Raw genomic sequence first — 15,815 nt, 5'->3', positions numbered from 1 at the left:
GCAGCTGTGCTCTCCACTCCCAAGACCTTGTGCAGACAGGTGAGAGGACACAGGGCAAGTGCTGTGAGCTCTTTGGAGGAAAACTCATATAAATTTGACATCATTTTTTCTGGGTGGAATCAAATCCCATCTGCCAATCAATGCTTCTTGCCAGGTGGCTGAAAGCTGGAGTGCTTCTGTTACATCAGAGAACCCTCTTTTCCTTCCTCTCCAAAGAAATGTCCTACAGTGCCTTACACGTGAATTCTTGCAGTTGTCACTCTGGAGACCAATATTTATTTTTCCAACATTCCTCTGATAAAAGCCTGGGTATGTTAGCTTGTCTCTCCTCACCCCCAACCCCCAAGCCAAGAGCTGCCAGAGGCTGGCAAATGACCATTCGTTCATCAGTAATGAGGTCTGAAGCCAGTGGGATATTTTGCCCAAGACTGAGTTAAAATGTCATACGCTGCCCTGAGCTTGTGCCTCCACCTCCCCTGAGTGTCGTGGCCAGGGCTGTCAGAGGAGGCTGTGTGGAATACTTACTACACCCCTGGCCGACAGGAAGCTGAGCATCTGGAGGGGCTGGCTGGGTGGGCGGCCGGACCGGGCCTCGGGGCTGGCCTTGCAGAGGGTCTTGGAGCAGCGGTGGGAGTGCCTCCTGCGGGACTTCCGCCCTTCCTCGGGGGACCGGCCACGGTGCCTGGGGCAGGGGAGAGAGACCTGAGGGTCTGCTGAAGAGAAGCCTGACAGGGAGGTGGTTGAGGAACCAGTAGATTCTGAGAATGGGGGAGTGTGTGCTTGGGTGTGTTTGTGTATGTTCATATGTGACTCTGTCCTGGTCATGTTTGGTGGATGAAAGTTGGATTGTGTGTATATGCATCCATCCATCCATGCATCTGTGCATGCACGCCTCCATCCATCCACCAACCACGCCTCCATCCATCCACCAACCACACATCCATCCATCCAACTGTTCGTTCAACAAATGTTCATTTGTGTACCTGGCACTCTTCTGGGGACTGGGGGTACAGCTGTGAAGAGGACACGGTCCCGACCCTGCTTTGGTTTACTGTCCTCTGTCTGTCTCTCTGACTACATGTATGCCTGAGTGTGTCCCTCTGTGCTTCCGTGTGTGTCTATAAATGTAACTGTGTGCATAGCTGTGTACTTTTGTATATGTTACTTTGTTTCCCCCCCCCCATGAAATAGTAGCATCCTATTTATTATTGCCCCGCACTTTTGGAAAAAAAAAAAAAAGCTGCCTTCTGCAAGCTGGTTGGGTCAAGATCCGGGTTTCCTGTCTGTACTAGAAATCAAAGGAATGCCTGACTCCCTGGAAAGGGTATATTTGGACTCTGCATTCCTGTTAGCTCTCCAAGCTACAGTGGCAATAAAAATAATGCCCGATGGACTTGCATGGCACATATAAACTTTCTCAAGGTGCTTTCACAGTCCTCTCTACAGCTCAAAGAGATTACAGGGCAGGTATCACTTTTCTATTTTACAATGAGGGAGCTGAGGCTCAGAGACGTTTAGGGACCTGTCTGAGGTCACACAGCTTGAATGCGGCAAAACCAGGGCCAGGGCAGAGTTTTCTGTGCCTGTAGGAACTGGTGCCTCTGAGTCTTGCTCTGGAGTGTTCTTCTCTCTTCTGAGACCTTCCAGACCATTTCCATCTTGGGTCTGGAGTTGGAGTGCCAGCTCTTAAGCCTGCCCCCCTATCTGCCAGAGCATCCCTTGAACCAGTGAGCCCTGCCGGCAACACCCCAGGAAGTGTAAGAGCAGAAGAGGGCTGGGGCTGCAAGGCTGCGATGGCAACCCTTTCTCCACCAGGCAGGCTGAGGGGAGGGCAGGGCACAGCGCCCCATGGCACGTCTGCAAACAGGCCCCGGCCAGCGGGGGCTTAGCTGCCCAGAGCTGACTTGGCCTGGGGTGGAGGTGGAGGGCTGAGGCGGGGTCCCACTTACTGGTTGTGTCCCCCTGGTGGGACCCCTTTGCCTACCGTGACTCACACCCACGATGCAGTTCAGCTCAGCATGGCAGCGCCCTCTGTGGACCCCCAAGGACGTGCCGGCAGCTGAACGAGGGTGCCTCTTGTTCCCTGCAGCCAGGTGGCTGGGACACCGCAGGGACGCGCCTCCGCAAGAGGGGGCTGGAAGGAGCCCTCAGAGGGGGGGACCCCGTGGCGGGTGATATGGGGCGTGCTGAAGGAGCTGGGGCTTTGTTTTGATTCGGCTCTGTCGGGAAGTGGGGATGGCTGGGTACTGTGATGAATCTTACCTAGGTGGGGAGGCAAGACTGCGGCCGAGGCCGTCGTGGTGAGGAAGCAGGGGTCACTCACAGCAGCTCAGATTGGGGGGGTTTGGTCCCTTTGGCATTTCGGACAAGCTGCCTGTTTTGGTCTGGATTTAGGATTTCAGGGGGGTCTTGTTTTGTCCATGATGTTCACAGAGCGGTCTCGACTGACGTGGCCCTTCTGTGAAATCGCCGATGCGCAGCGCTCAGCGTGGACGGCGGCGAGCCAGCTCCGGGGTGCCGCGGGCTGCTTTGCTCCTTCTCAGTTGCTTCTCGCCTGGCTGCACATTTGCCTCATCTGGGGAGCTTTAAAAATCCCGCTGCCCTGGCCCCACCTCATCCCGATTTAATCACAATGTCTAGAGGGTGGATGCAGGCATGGGCTTTTTTCAAAACTTCCCAGGGGATCCCAAAATGCAGCCAAAGTGGGGAAGCACTGGTCTAGCTCTTCGTGTTATCGGGATGAATGAGAGAGAAAACGCATCTGAAATCACAGCACCACGCCACGGCTGCTTCTGCTTCTCCGTCTCATCCACAGGAGCGCCCTCCACCCCCTCTGCAGCCTGGGACAATGCATTAGCTTAGAGAGGGTCCAGGTTAGGAGAAAACTGACTGGAAAGGGTCTCAGAACTTGGTACTTCATGCTGTGTGACCTTTCACAGACTGCTTAGCCTCTCTGTGCTTAGAGGATCCCTCAATGGGAGTGCAAAATTGGCAGAGCCAGATGCCTTGGCTTGGGTCCTAGGTCTACCGCTTAGCCACGGGACTAGCAAGTTCCTTATGCCCTCTGTGCCTCAGCTCCCTCACCTTCAAAACGGGCATAGCAATACACCTCCTTCCAGGGATGCAGAGAGCTGGGCCGTGAAGCGTGCCCCTGGCGCTTGGGTGCAGAACTGTCCTGTGTTTCTGCAAATGGAGGCAGCCCGCCCCTTTGCTCTGCAGCCCTGTCTCTACAGGGACGTGGGGGCCGCGGCGGCAGGGGCTGCGCGCCGGCGGGGAGTGCAGCGGGAGCGGGACAGCGGGAGCAGATGCCGACCCTCCCCGGGCGGGGGCCCCCAGCAGCGTACCTGCTCTCACAGCTCGAGGGGCGCGACTCCGAGCTCGGGCACCGCGAGTGGCAGCGGTGATGCCGGTGGCGGCGCGACTTTCGGGGCCGGCTTCGAGACCTTGGAGGGACGGGAAGGAGCAAGTGAGCGAGGGTTCCATCTCGGGGCCCGCGTCTTCCTCTTGCCCCTGCCACCGTCCCTGCCCCCCCCACACACATTGATTACCCCAGCTTCTGCCTCGGTGGTCTGGGGTCTCTAATCAGCCGAGCTCCTCACAGGGGAGGGAAGCAGTGTGGACGATTCTGGACCCTTTCCCGCTGCCGGAAGCAGGTCTGACGAGGACCACCCCCTGGGCAGGGCCGCCCCCTCCACAGGTCGCCCCTCCCTCACCTAAGGCAGGATCCCAGGTTCAGAGAGGTCCGGGGCCATCTGGTACCCCAAGTGCGAGACTCAGCCAGGCACTGACATCACATCAACACAAGGGCCCGCGCCAAGGGAAGGAGCTGCTTTGCTTTCAGAATACTGGCGTGTGGTTAAAACTTTCAATCTAATATAGAAATATAGACTTCTACGTAAAATTCCTATTTTAAATGGAAATTCCCTTCAAAAAATATAAGACACGGGGACAACCAAAACACATTTGCAGACTAAGCTAGGCATTAGGTCACCAATTTGTAAAGTCAGATCTGGAATATTAAGCCAGGGTCTTAGCGTGGGCCAAAAGCCTTGCAGAGTAGCCTCTAAACATCAATGACAAAAAGCTGTGACCATTCCCACCCACCCTGCACAAACAGTAGCACCGTTACAGGTTACTACAGCTTTCCCTAAGTAATAACAATGACTGAGGAGGAGGAGGGGATTAAAGGCTATGCAAGAATGTCAATGGTTTGGGCCTAGCCAAGAAGCCAGCGGGAGTTACAGGTGACTCTATCAGGAGGTAGCCTGGTAATCCCACCAAGGACTCAGGGAGTCATCTAAGGTAATAATCAGACCATGTCCCTGCCCTCCTTAAACCTTCCCATTGCCCTTATGCCAGGCCCAAACTCTGAGCCTGATTCTCCTTTAGGAGCCAGTCCCTGCCTAGCCCTCCAACCCCATTGCCCACTGCTTGACATCTGCCCTGGACTGGTGTCCTGGCTCGCGTATTTCCCCGTTCATCGTGTTCTTCCTACCACGCAGGTGTGCAGGCTCTGCTCAGCGTTTTACTAAATGAACTCACCTACTCCGTGCAGCATTATGACTATATTATTATACAATGTATTATCACATGCAAATTATTTCCATCTTACAGATGAAGAAACTGAGGCACAGAGAGTGAAACAACTTGCTTAACCTGCAGCCTGAAATGGTCCCCTCCGGCCGTCATCCCCAACCCCGATGCCCCCATCTGCAGGAAATCCCACCCCCCCAGCCCTCCTTCCAGCGCCAGCGTTCCCACAATGCCCCGGGCTCCCACCTGCCCGTTGCTGTGACGCCTCCTGACTCCACTGTGCCGTGAGCTCCCCGAGGTCAGGAGATCGTCTGACTGACCTCAGGGCCCAGCCCACGGCCTGCCAGGTATTAGGGCCTCACTGAGGGATAATGACTACGAGGCCAAATCATTCAGTGGTCGCTTGTTTAGAAGCAGCTCTGGTCATGGGACTGGGCGGTGAAGAACCATGCTTGATCTCCCTCTCCTGACTCTCGTCTTTGGTTTGTATAACTTTTCTCAGCCCCTTCTAGCAATTTCTGGGACTCATCCAACCCTTGGCAGCAGGGAGGGCATCCACCTTGTTGCCCTCGGTTCTCCAGGGCCTGGGCCAGCCCCTGCCTCAGTGGCTGCCTAGACCGCAGGCTCACTGGACAAGCAACGCTGAGGGCTCAGAATACATGCTCTGTCTAGGAGCAGGCTGAAAGCACACTCGATAAATATGATCAGTCAGTGATCTGAACAGCTTGATGATCTGGAAGTTCTTCCCTGAGCTAACTCAAACCTCTACCGCTTTGTTCTGGAGCAGTCACCAGGCCCCTGTGGAGGTGGCTGAAATGGCCTCCTTTGCAAGAGCCTGGGATGAACACACCCTCTGGGGCCCTCCCTGTGCGCCCCCGTCTCCTCTTTTTCCCTCCCCGGTAGCCAGATGCCTTTTATCCCATTGCCTTTGATCCTTACTTTAGAAGCTTCTTGGTGGGAGATAAAATATGAGTTGATTGGAAAACACACGCACTAACATTGGCAGGGTATAAAGTAGGTGGGTTGTAACCAAATTTGCTTTTAATTTGGCTGGGAACTGAACTCTGCAGGCAGCGCTAGCTGATTTGAATTTCTACTACCAGCTATAAACCGTGAAACAGCTGGGGCCCCAAGACCGGGGACAGGAGTGTCACTGACATCTCCACATTGTATGCCCCGCAGCCAGGGCGTGCTCTCCCATGGATGCTTGCACAGGTGCAAACACGTGATCACGCCCCCATAACCACACGGGCACGTGCGGCGCACGCGCATGCACCCGTAAAACCACCACCCAACCCCTGTCCCCGTAGAGCGCCCAGATATACAAGCAGTGCACACGCAGAGTGCACAGATTCACACACATGGGGCAGACATCGCCCCTACGTGTGCATCCTTCCTGTTCGTGCACACGTAAGCACGGGAAGGCAGACGCGATGCATCTGTGTGTACACAAATATATACCCCAACCACAAAGTGTGGACTCGTACTGTAGACATTTGTACATACCATGGACGCAGATGTTTGCACCATGTAAAAATGTACAGACATTTAGAAACAATGTGCATGCTACACATATGCCCCCACTGCATACAAATATATACACAATGCACACACAGAACCACAGAGCTCACACACCACGGGCACAGCTGGCACACACATGCCAACACACACACGTCATATTCACAGCCCCGTGCACTCGTGTGTCCTAACCCACAGCTGCAAAACACACGCAGCTCCCTTTCTCTCCCTCCCTCCTCTTCTCCTTCACCCGCCCTCTCCCCCTTTCCCTGTTCACTCGGCAGCTCCCTCTGGCCTTCAGGAGGCCTGGCCCCCCACTTCTCAGACCTGGGAGAGTGCGGTCCGGGTAGTATCGACTTACTGTTTCTTGTGCCTCCTCTCTTCCTTTCTTTTGCTTTTTGGGCTAGAGGAGCTAAACAAGAAATGGGCAATTAACTGAAGATGTAAAATTCCAGTTACAGATAAAAATAAGCAAGTAGTTAAAATGCTTAACATCAGAGGGCCATGAGATCTGGGCAGTTTTGAAACAGACACCCATCACTGTCCAAGACCAGAAAAATCCCTGCCAACTTGTCGCCCCGCTGGTTCAGTTAGGGACACCGGCTCTCACCCAGACACTGGGAATGGGGGTGCTGGCGAAGGTCAGCTTGGGGAGGACACTAATAATTGTAGTGAAAAGGGCAGTGACAGCAGTCTCTGCCGTGCCATTTTAAAGCCTCTACCGTGGGCTGGGCATCCTGCTAAGTACTTTATGTGACTGATCTCAACTTATTCACATAAGCTGAGGTATAGGCACAGTATCAGTGCTCATTTCTTAACCCATTGGAGGTTCAGTTTCCTCCCTGTAAGATGGGAAGGATTAGCATACCCACTGTGCAGCCCTGGGGTGGGTGCAGGTTGGGGTGGGGTCGTGCTGCAGTCAACAGCCAGCAGGCGGTGGCTTTATCTGTGCTCAGCCCACGTTTCCATTATGTGTGGCCTCTCTCCCTTGGGCAGTTCTAGGGGGGCTTTGGTGGAGTGACCTGTGGGTCACATGTCGCTAGAGGGGCCGAAGCTGTTTATTTGGCTTGGTGGTTGGGGCTATTTCTCTACGGGCTCTGAGGCTCACAACCCAAGATTTCATCTGGTAAAACGGACAGGTGGGGCTGGGACTGCTGGAAGTGGAAAGCTGGTTTGGAACTTTCAGGGGAGGCAGCCCATTCCTTCACTTTGGAGGTGGGGAAACTGAGGCCCAGGAAGACGAAGGGGCGCGCCCAAGGACTGAGAAGTGACCATAGACTCTACCCAAAGCCTGGGTGGGAAAGCAGAGAGCTGAACCAAGCGACACGAGGCAACACGACTCTTACCTGTGCCTTCTCTTCTTGGAGAATGACCTGGTTAAAGAAAAAAAGAAGAGAAAGAGGGAGGGCGGGAAGGGGAGAAGGCAGGGGAAAAGAGGGAAGAAAGGGAGGGAGGGGACAAGGGAGGGAGAGAAGAAAGGGGGGAAAGAAATAAATACGGGTGCGTTTGAGGGTGTCTTCCCCCTGGAGTGAGGGTGGCTGTGTGTTTGTGGTCAGGCTTCCTGGGAGTGGGGACATCTAGACCGTCTTCCTAGAATGTGAGGATTTCCTAGGATACGAGGGTTGCGGGGGAGACCCTGGTTTGGATTCTGAACTGTCAGGCCGAAGCCTGCCAGTGCTTCAGGTGTCCGTAAGCCTGTCCCTAAGGAAGCAGGATAAGGGGGAGGGAGTGAGAGTGCGCCGCCCACCAGCCACTCCCTCGTCTTCTCTCTCCCTGGTTGTGGATCCTTCCTCCTCCTCCTCACCACCGTCCGGAGACAGCCAGCTTCCATATGTGGAGCTCAGACTCTGCCAGCCTGCGCTAAGCTTCCTTCGTGCTCACACGGTCTCATCCCATCTCCCCCCAAGCCCCAGGAAGTACTCGTAATAACCATTTTACAGACAGAGACGCCGAGTCTCCGAGAATTAGTTACGTGGCCCAGGGTCACACAGCTCCATCTATGCAATTCTTGCTCCTTCTTTTGGAGCTCTACTCAGGTGTCCCTTTCTCCAGGAAGCATTTCCGGGCCTTTTGGAGTGGGTCAGGCTGCCTCCTGTGCTTGCCTTACGGCATAAACGTTTCCATATTAAAATTACCCATTTTTTTCCCACTAAAATGTGAGTGACCGGGGTGTGGACGTAGCTCAAGCGGTTGAGCACCCGCTTCCCATGTATGAGGTCCTGGGTTCGATCCCTGGTACCGCCTAGAAACAAACCAATGGAAAGACCAACTCTCATTGGGGAGCGGATGTAGCTCAGGGGGCGAGTGCCTGCTTCCCGTGTAGGAGGTCCTGGGTTCCATTCCCAGTGCCTCCTTAAAAAAAAAGAAATGTGAGCAACCTGCAGGCAGGGACTTGGTCTTGGTCACTGTCGTGTGTCCTGGGCCCACAATGCACACACATGACACGATGGATGCTCAGTAAATAGCTGTGAGTAATGGGATTTTTTAAAACCCTAAAGCCTGGCTTACTGGAGGAATTAAAAAAACAGCAGAATTTCAATGCTATCCCAGTCTCATCCCCGCCTCCAGAGAATCATCGTGCCATCATTAACCAACCACCTTAAGAACTTGGAGGAACTGGACAAGGAGAAGGGCAGGGATCAGCAGGCGAGGGCTTGGGAAGGGTGGGCAGCAGGATTTCCCCCCTCCAGCCTCCCTTTTCAGGACCCTCCTCCCACAGCTGGAGCTCCGACCTCTGGGGTGACTGTAACTGGCAGGAAAAGCCTGTTTCCAATCTCGTGTCAAGTCTCTTTCTCACGAAATGAAACCCTTGAGAGAGAAGCCACTTAGCTTTCAGGATTCAGATACGGGAAAAGTGCCTCCCGTCCATCCCGCCCCTAGACTGGGACAAACTGCTCAGTGCGGGAAGCTGGCGGGGTGGCAGCCCAAAGCCACAGGTGGGCTCCTGCCTCTACGAAGGACGCCGTGTTGGGAAGGAGTTCTAACACCCAATAAACGGCGTCTCCCGGATTGGTTTGCCTGTGTCTTACATGAAACACAGGCTCAGAGGGCAGTCCCTTGGAAGGTCTGGGTGGGTGGTGGAGATACGCAAAGTGAGTGGGGGCCATTCTAAACACAGTGTAAGATGGCGCCACACCGTGGATGGGGAAAAGCCACAGTGGGGTATGATAGCCCAAATAACCTCTTACTGTTTGTTTGGTTGTTATTGACTTGCACAAGCAATCAGCAATTGATACAGGAAAATTGCAAGAGACAGATGAGCAAAAATAAAATACAAGCCACTCTTGACTGACCGTCTATGGTCAACGACAGTAAATATCTTCGCTTATCCTGGGAGCATCCAACTCCCTGCCTAGGGGGGCGAAACAGGCTTTGCAGATGGGAGTAAATGGGGAGCGCAGACTGGGCGGGGCCTGAGGCAAAGCCCAGCACCCGTGCGCCCTCTAATGCACAGCTGCTCCCCTGCTCCCCCTGATGGTTGCCTGTGGGAAAACTGGTCCAAAGAGGACAGAGCATCTGATTTTGCAGAGGAACTGGAAATCCGGATTTCTATATTGCAAAAATCTTCCAATTAGAAAACATTGACTTGGCTCATGTATCACAAATTTGAGCCCTCTGGTGTATATCCTTCTAGTCTTTTTTACCCCTAAAAAAAAAAGTGTGCACGTGTGAGTGTGCGTGTAGTGGAAGCCTTTGGAATGCATGCTCAGCTCCTAGCGAGCTCTGTCCCTGCCTCTGCACCCATAAAGCTGGGCAACCCCAACAGCCACAGCTTACAGTGTGGCCCTACAGGCTAGGGACCTGCTGGAGCAATAAGGAAGTCCCTTCCTTGAGAGTATGAAATAAGGAACAAGCCCCAGAGACCCGGTCTCTCCTTCAGGCTGAAGCTGCAGCATGGAGAGATGGGGCAGGGATGGAAAGGGAGGGAGCTGCCCATCCGGCTCGGGTGGCATCGTTTCCTCATTCCCGGACCCCGAGGCACGCTTGCCTTTTAATAATCATGCCCCCCTTCTGGTCTGAGTTAGCTTCAATGGGCATCTCGTCCTTGGAACAAATAATAGGGAGACAAGTATTTTATAGAAATGAAATGATAAGCTCCCAAATGACCTCCTGGTGCCATCCGCCCTTCCCCCTCCCAACCTCCCACAGTGTCCCTGTCGGCATTAAAAGGACACTACCTGTGCCGCTTATGTTTCTTGGAACTTTTCTTCTTCTTTTTCTTGACAGGCGATGGGCTATATGATGGGGACCTGCCGGGGGAGGGGAGACACCTTAGAGGGAGGCTCTCAGAAGCCAGGGCCAGTTTCCAAAGACCCTTCCCTGGCCCCCATACAGGGTCTCAGCCCCTTCAGTAACACATGTTAAGGATAATACCAAGACTGATATTCACTTGGAATTGCTTGGAACATTATCAAGCGTTTTCTAGGCATGGTCTCATTTAATCCTCCAGTTACTGCCTTCCTTTTAAAGACAAGAAAAGTAAGGTTCAGAGAGGTCAAGTGACTTGCCCAACTCACACAGCTAGAAGCAGATGAGCTGGGATTTAAACTGCGCTGCTGGATCCCGGCGACTTCACTCTCAGTCGCCACGTTGCCCATGGCTGCCCTCCCCAGTCGGGGGGAAAAGATTTCCTTTCATCTGTGGCTCTCCCCCCGAGCCACACTCCCCTTTTCATACTCTTTGTCTCTCTCCTCTGCCCCACTCTGGGGTCTCCCTGGTAAGACAGGGTTTCCGAAGGAATCGGGCAGTGGTTAGGGTGGGCAGTGCCATCAAGGAGCTACCGGAGAAACAGGCAGCCGAGGATGGTGACTGTCAATCACTCCAGACTGGAGTGCAGGGGACTGGCTTCCACTCTTGACTCTAACTCAGAGTCACCTTGGCAGGTCACTTCCCACCTCCAGTCCTCTTACCTCCTCACCAACAAAATACCAGGGTTTTAACAGATTGGGGATTGCAAATTCAACGCCTACAGTGGCCTCTCAGATAATATAGATGGGTTTAGGGGACCAGGTATAAGACAATAGGGAGTGGTGGGGACTGTAGAAAAGCAGGGAGCCCCTGACTGAAGGGGAAGCCTCCTTCTCAGGTCAGCGAGGGTCCCATGTGGGAATGCAGGCCTGGTTTTCCGGACCACCTGCCTTTTCAATAAGAAGCCAAAGATCCATATTTTCCTGTGCAATCTCCTGATTTTTTTAATGTTAGCTGCCAATTAAAAAGAAAAAAAAACTATTTTGCAAGTCAAATGAAACATATCTGCTGGGGGAAATGGCTGAGCAATAACCTGACCCTACTCCCAAAGAGGTGCTCAGTGGACATTTTGGAATGAATGAATGAATGAGTGAATGAATGAATCCTCATGCCCATGGTTTCCTTTTTTGAAGTGTTCTTTTTATTCTGAAAATCAGGAAGCTCAAGCCACTTGCCCCAAATCCACCCCCACCCCACAATGGCAGGGACTCAGTGCCCTCACCCGTTTTCACCCTGGTTCCTCTTCGGGCCTGTCCTCTCTCACCTAGGCTAGAGGAGTGACAGGGAAACCTGGAGCTGGGGACGGAGTCATCCAGAAGCCGCTCTCTGCTGCCCCCTGCAGGTTTCCATAAACACTGCCTCTGAAAGGAGGTTGGGGGAAGATTCTCAACTTGTCCCTATGGTTTTAGCCCACCCTCTGCTCAAGTAGTGGAAGCCTAGAAGCAGAGCTGGAAATATTTTCACATACAAAAATTGAAGGGGAACTGTACAGAGAAAAATTTATTTGCCATAACTGGTGAAAAAATAGAGTCCATTTTCCGTGGCATTTAACCCGGCATGTGGGTATAGTGGAACCAGCTGAGAAGTCTGGAATCAAGTCTCTGTAGGTCTGTCACCCCCTCTCTGAGCCCTTCTCTTCTCAGCTCTAAAATGGGGCTTATCATGCTTGCTTTGTAGTTGTGGTCAGTGGTAAAAGATCTAGCTTACAGCACTTAGCTCAGTCCTGGCACAGAGTAATTTCTCAAAAAAATTACCCACAGAATGATAACGACCAGGCTGCCTTTTAATTGGTCCTTTACTTTGTGCCAGCTGCTCTCACGTCCATTTTCTCATTGAATTCTCACAAAACCCCGCGAGGTGGGTATTATCACCATTTTATAGATGCGGAAAACGGGCACAGAGAGGTGAAGTGACTGGTCCACGGTCACACAGCTAGTAAAGAGGCAGAGAGGGGATTTGAACCCAGTGCCACCTGACTCCCAAACCCATATTATGCCTGTGTTTTCTTTTCCCCAGTCTTCAAGGTCTTGCCCCTCCCCTTGGGGCCCTCACCTCCTTCTCTTCTTCCGTGTAGATTTCTTTTTTTTCTTCTTTCCCCTGGAGGAAGGCGGCGGTGTCAAATCTCTGACACGGGAGGCGCTGGGGGAAACACAAGGTGGGCATTAGTAGCTGCAGGGTTCTCCAACCCCCGGCTGGGACTCTTGCAGCCCTGGAAGGACCCTGGTTTTGGAGGATTCCAGAACCCGTAGCGAATACTTGTCACGCTTCAGATTTAGTGCCTCAAATAAGGAGCTAATGCCGACCTAATGAGACAGGCGCTGTACGTTACCCAAACACCAATTGACTATTTAAAACAGTTATAGAGGTTAACTACTCCTTAATAGATTTATTATTGAATTTGCAAATGGCTTGCCTTGGTAAATAAATCTCTTTTTAAATAATTAATCGTCAGCTCAGCCCCCATCCTCCCCAATACATCGTGTCTGTAGTTTCTGCTGGAAATTTAATAGGAGACGGAAGGTATGTTAAATAGCAGCTGATATTAAAAGCATATTTGCCGAGGTCTAATGTAACAAGATACATATCTTATATTGCCTCACAGAACCTCAAAGACCTCCCGCTCTTCAGGAATAATTATTTCCTGTTCAATTAAATTCAAATGCCCAGGTTGCAGCTACACGAAGCCAAGTTATCTCCTTTTATAATTGGGACTGGCTTCAGGGATTTTTAAAACTCTATCCCATGACAAAGGGGGGTCGTTTTGGATGAAAAACTGCTTGGGAATTGAAACATGCCAACCCAGCTGAACTGCAATGGGTAAAATATAATATTACCACTATAATAATAATAATAAAATAACGAATAATAACTGTTACCATTATTAGCAGTAACACACATTCCTTTTATTACGTGCCAAGTGTTTTACATGCTTTGATACTCATGACAGCACTGTGAGACTGGAATGATTTTTCATTGTTCTCATTTTATAGGTTAAGGAAAGGGGACTCAGAAATTTGAACTGCCTCACCCTCGACCTCACAATTAGGAAGTGTCAGTGCTGGGATTTGAACCTAGGCTTGTGCGATTCTGATCCTGAGAGCTTTCCCTCAAAACTAGCTGCCTCCTCAAACTTGTTTGTATGACAGATCTCTTGGAAATTTCCCAACTATACAGAACATCATAAAATGTTGGAAAATTTAATTTCAGTCTAAGAATCTGGATCATTATGATTAGAAGAATGACAAAGAATGATTAAAATATGTATTATGGTCTCTGCATCGCTAGTAAATAAAAATCATAAATCTGTTTTTATATCTGTCTAGAATATTGTTAAGAGAGTCATTTTTAGCAGGTTAAAAATAAATGTCATAGGAATTAAAGTCCTAGCTATTTAACTACTATCCTATGTTACAAAGCACATCTAGGAAGTACCAGGAAGCAAACAGGCTCTTTGTATAAACGTGATGGGCCACTTCCAAGGTTTCCCTCCAACGAGACCTTGACACAGAGCAAGAGCCTAATAAATATTTGTTGAGTGACCAAATGAGCAATGAATGAATGAAATCATTTAGCTACTTGTTAACTCATCTTTCCTATAAACACTTCCTGGTGTAACAACTGCCAGGAATTTGAGAGAAAACATTTGAAGGAGAAATACTTAAAAAAAAAAAATCTTTTGGACATGTGTCTTGAAAAATAGGCAAAGGTCCCATTGTTTCAGCTGACCACACTGCCTTCTGGAACCCCCAGGTGCCAGAGGAGCAGGGTTTGAGAATCACTCTCTTAGACTCAGCTTTCAGTGACAGAATACTGAGAAAGCCCTTGGATTTGGATAGATTTTAGGTCTATGAGATGGGAATAATCAGCCCTCTCAATAACTCCCCAGGTAGGTCTGCGTTTCCTCCATCCTCTCTCTCCTCTGTTCCTGGTCTCCTAGTAATGCAACACAGAGAGACTGGGAGGTGCAGAAGGGTGGTTACATTCACGGTCGCTCTGTAAGCAGCAGGCGAGTTCAAGGTGGTTAAGTATGTGAAGGTTAAGTACGCAGTGGTCAGGTGTGCAGGGTTTAGATAGACAGCGGGTTAGATATGCAGTGATTCCACGTGCAGCACTTAGGTTCATAGTGTTTAAATGTGCCGTGGTGAAGTACGGAGCAGCGAATCATGCAGTGGCTACATCCCGGCAGCGTCGTGCGCAGCGGGTAGGTATGCAGAGTTTAAGTACAGCACGGTTACACGTGCCACGGTGAAGAGCGCAGTGGCTAAATAGGCACCAGGAAAGAATGTGGGTTCTGGAAACCGACAAACCTGGACTTACATTCTGGCTTTATTATTTTCTAGATCAGAGAGGTCTCTGAGCCTTGTTGTGGTCCTCTGTGAGATGTGAGTAAACTTAAGTACCTGTGCAATAGGCTCGTTGTGAGGAATAAAGAGGCTCACCCGTGTAATGTGCCCTGCCTTGGCGTAGAGCAAGCTCGCAGCGAATGGAGCATCTATTACAGTAATGACTTTTATGGTCACGATTATTATTGTCATCATTCTTGTGGTTTTTATCATGTCCGAGAGTCAGTCACAGGTAGGAGAAAGGAGCAAGGGGTCCAGACACTGATCGAGTTGACAATAAGGGATCATCTCTCAGGTTTTCTGGCTAGCACCTTCTTTTCTGGCTTTTTTTTTTCTCCCTTTCTAAGAATTTTTAAAAAATAATTTTTAAATTAAAGTTAATAGATTGCAAAGAACATTACAGTAAAAAACATTAAAAAACATAAAAAACATAAGAGGTTCCCATATACCCCACTCCCCAGCCCCCCACCCCATCATTTTTGTCAATTGTATTTTTTTTTGAAGATGTGTGCGTCAGAATCTTCTGGCTTCTTGGGACATGCACTGTCCTTTTTTGAGCACCTCTGGGCCATATGCCAGGATCTGTACGTGCCTAACCTGATTTGACCCTCACCCCACTCTGGAGAATTAGATCCTAGTATCCCCATTTGGTAGTTAGGAAAACTGAGGCCCAGGGGGGAAGAGTAACTTGCCAAGTTCTCTCAGTTAGTGAGTGGCAGCTTCCAGTTTTGAAGGCGTCTCTAAAACGTCCCCTGGGCATTCTGAGACACAATGCTTTGAAATTATAGAAATGTCCTCACACTCCTTTCTCTCCCCGTCTCTTTCAGCCTCTCCTGGAAACAATCCCTTTCCTGTTTCCTGGAGATAACTTGGCCAGATCTGATGTTGAGACTCATTTCTCCATGCTGAAAAGACTGAATTGTTTCTCCCTCATGGAAATCACAGCCTAATTAAAACCCATCATGGAGCCGGCAGCTTGGGAGGAGGGAAGGGCTTTGGACGCGCAAGCTCCCTAAGCTGCTTTCGCAAAATTCAGTAACCATGTCTCCTAGAACTGGAGTTCTCAACTAGGGGTCCTGGTTAAGGGGCTTCTGGAACCCTCTGAAATGGTACATGAATTTGGGGAATATACCTGGAACATTTTTATGGGGACAGACTGCTATATAATTTTCA

General features: G+C 50.8%; 1 protein-coding gene across 1 annotated transcript in view; it reads right to left on the bottom strand.

Moving 5' to 3' along the window:
* The window catches only part of SRRM4 (serine/arginine repetitive matrix 4), a 154,947-nt gene that overhangs the window by 28,973 nt on the left and 110,159 nt on the right, over window positions 1-15,815 (bottom strand). The window contains exons 3-8 of the mRNA XM_004464683.4: window positions 12,352-12,438; window positions 10,230-10,301; window positions 7,398-7,424; window positions 6,413-6,463; window positions 3,345-3,443; window positions 526-682 (exon numbers count right to left, since the gene is read on the bottom strand). Coding sequence (XP_004464740.1) covers window positions 526-682; window positions 3,345-3,443; window positions 6,413-6,463; window positions 7,398-7,424; window positions 10,230-10,301; window positions 12,352-12,438 — 493 coding nt within the window. The remainder of the gene's footprint in view (window positions 1-525; window positions 683-3,344; window positions 3,444-6,412; window positions 6,464-7,397; window positions 7,425-10,229; window positions 10,302-12,351; window positions 12,439-15,815) is intronic.

This window comes from Dasypus novemcinctus, chromosome 19 (genome assembly GCF_030445035.2).
Source record: "Dasypus novemcinctus isolate mDasNov1 chromosome 19, mDasNov1.1.hap2, whole genome shotgun sequence".
In the NCBI taxonomy this organism is placed as follows: domain Eukaryota; kingdom Metazoa; phylum Chordata; class Mammalia; order Cingulata; family Dasypodidae; genus Dasypus; species Dasypus novemcinctus.
This window is presented reverse-complemented; position numbering and strand designations above follow the sequence as displayed.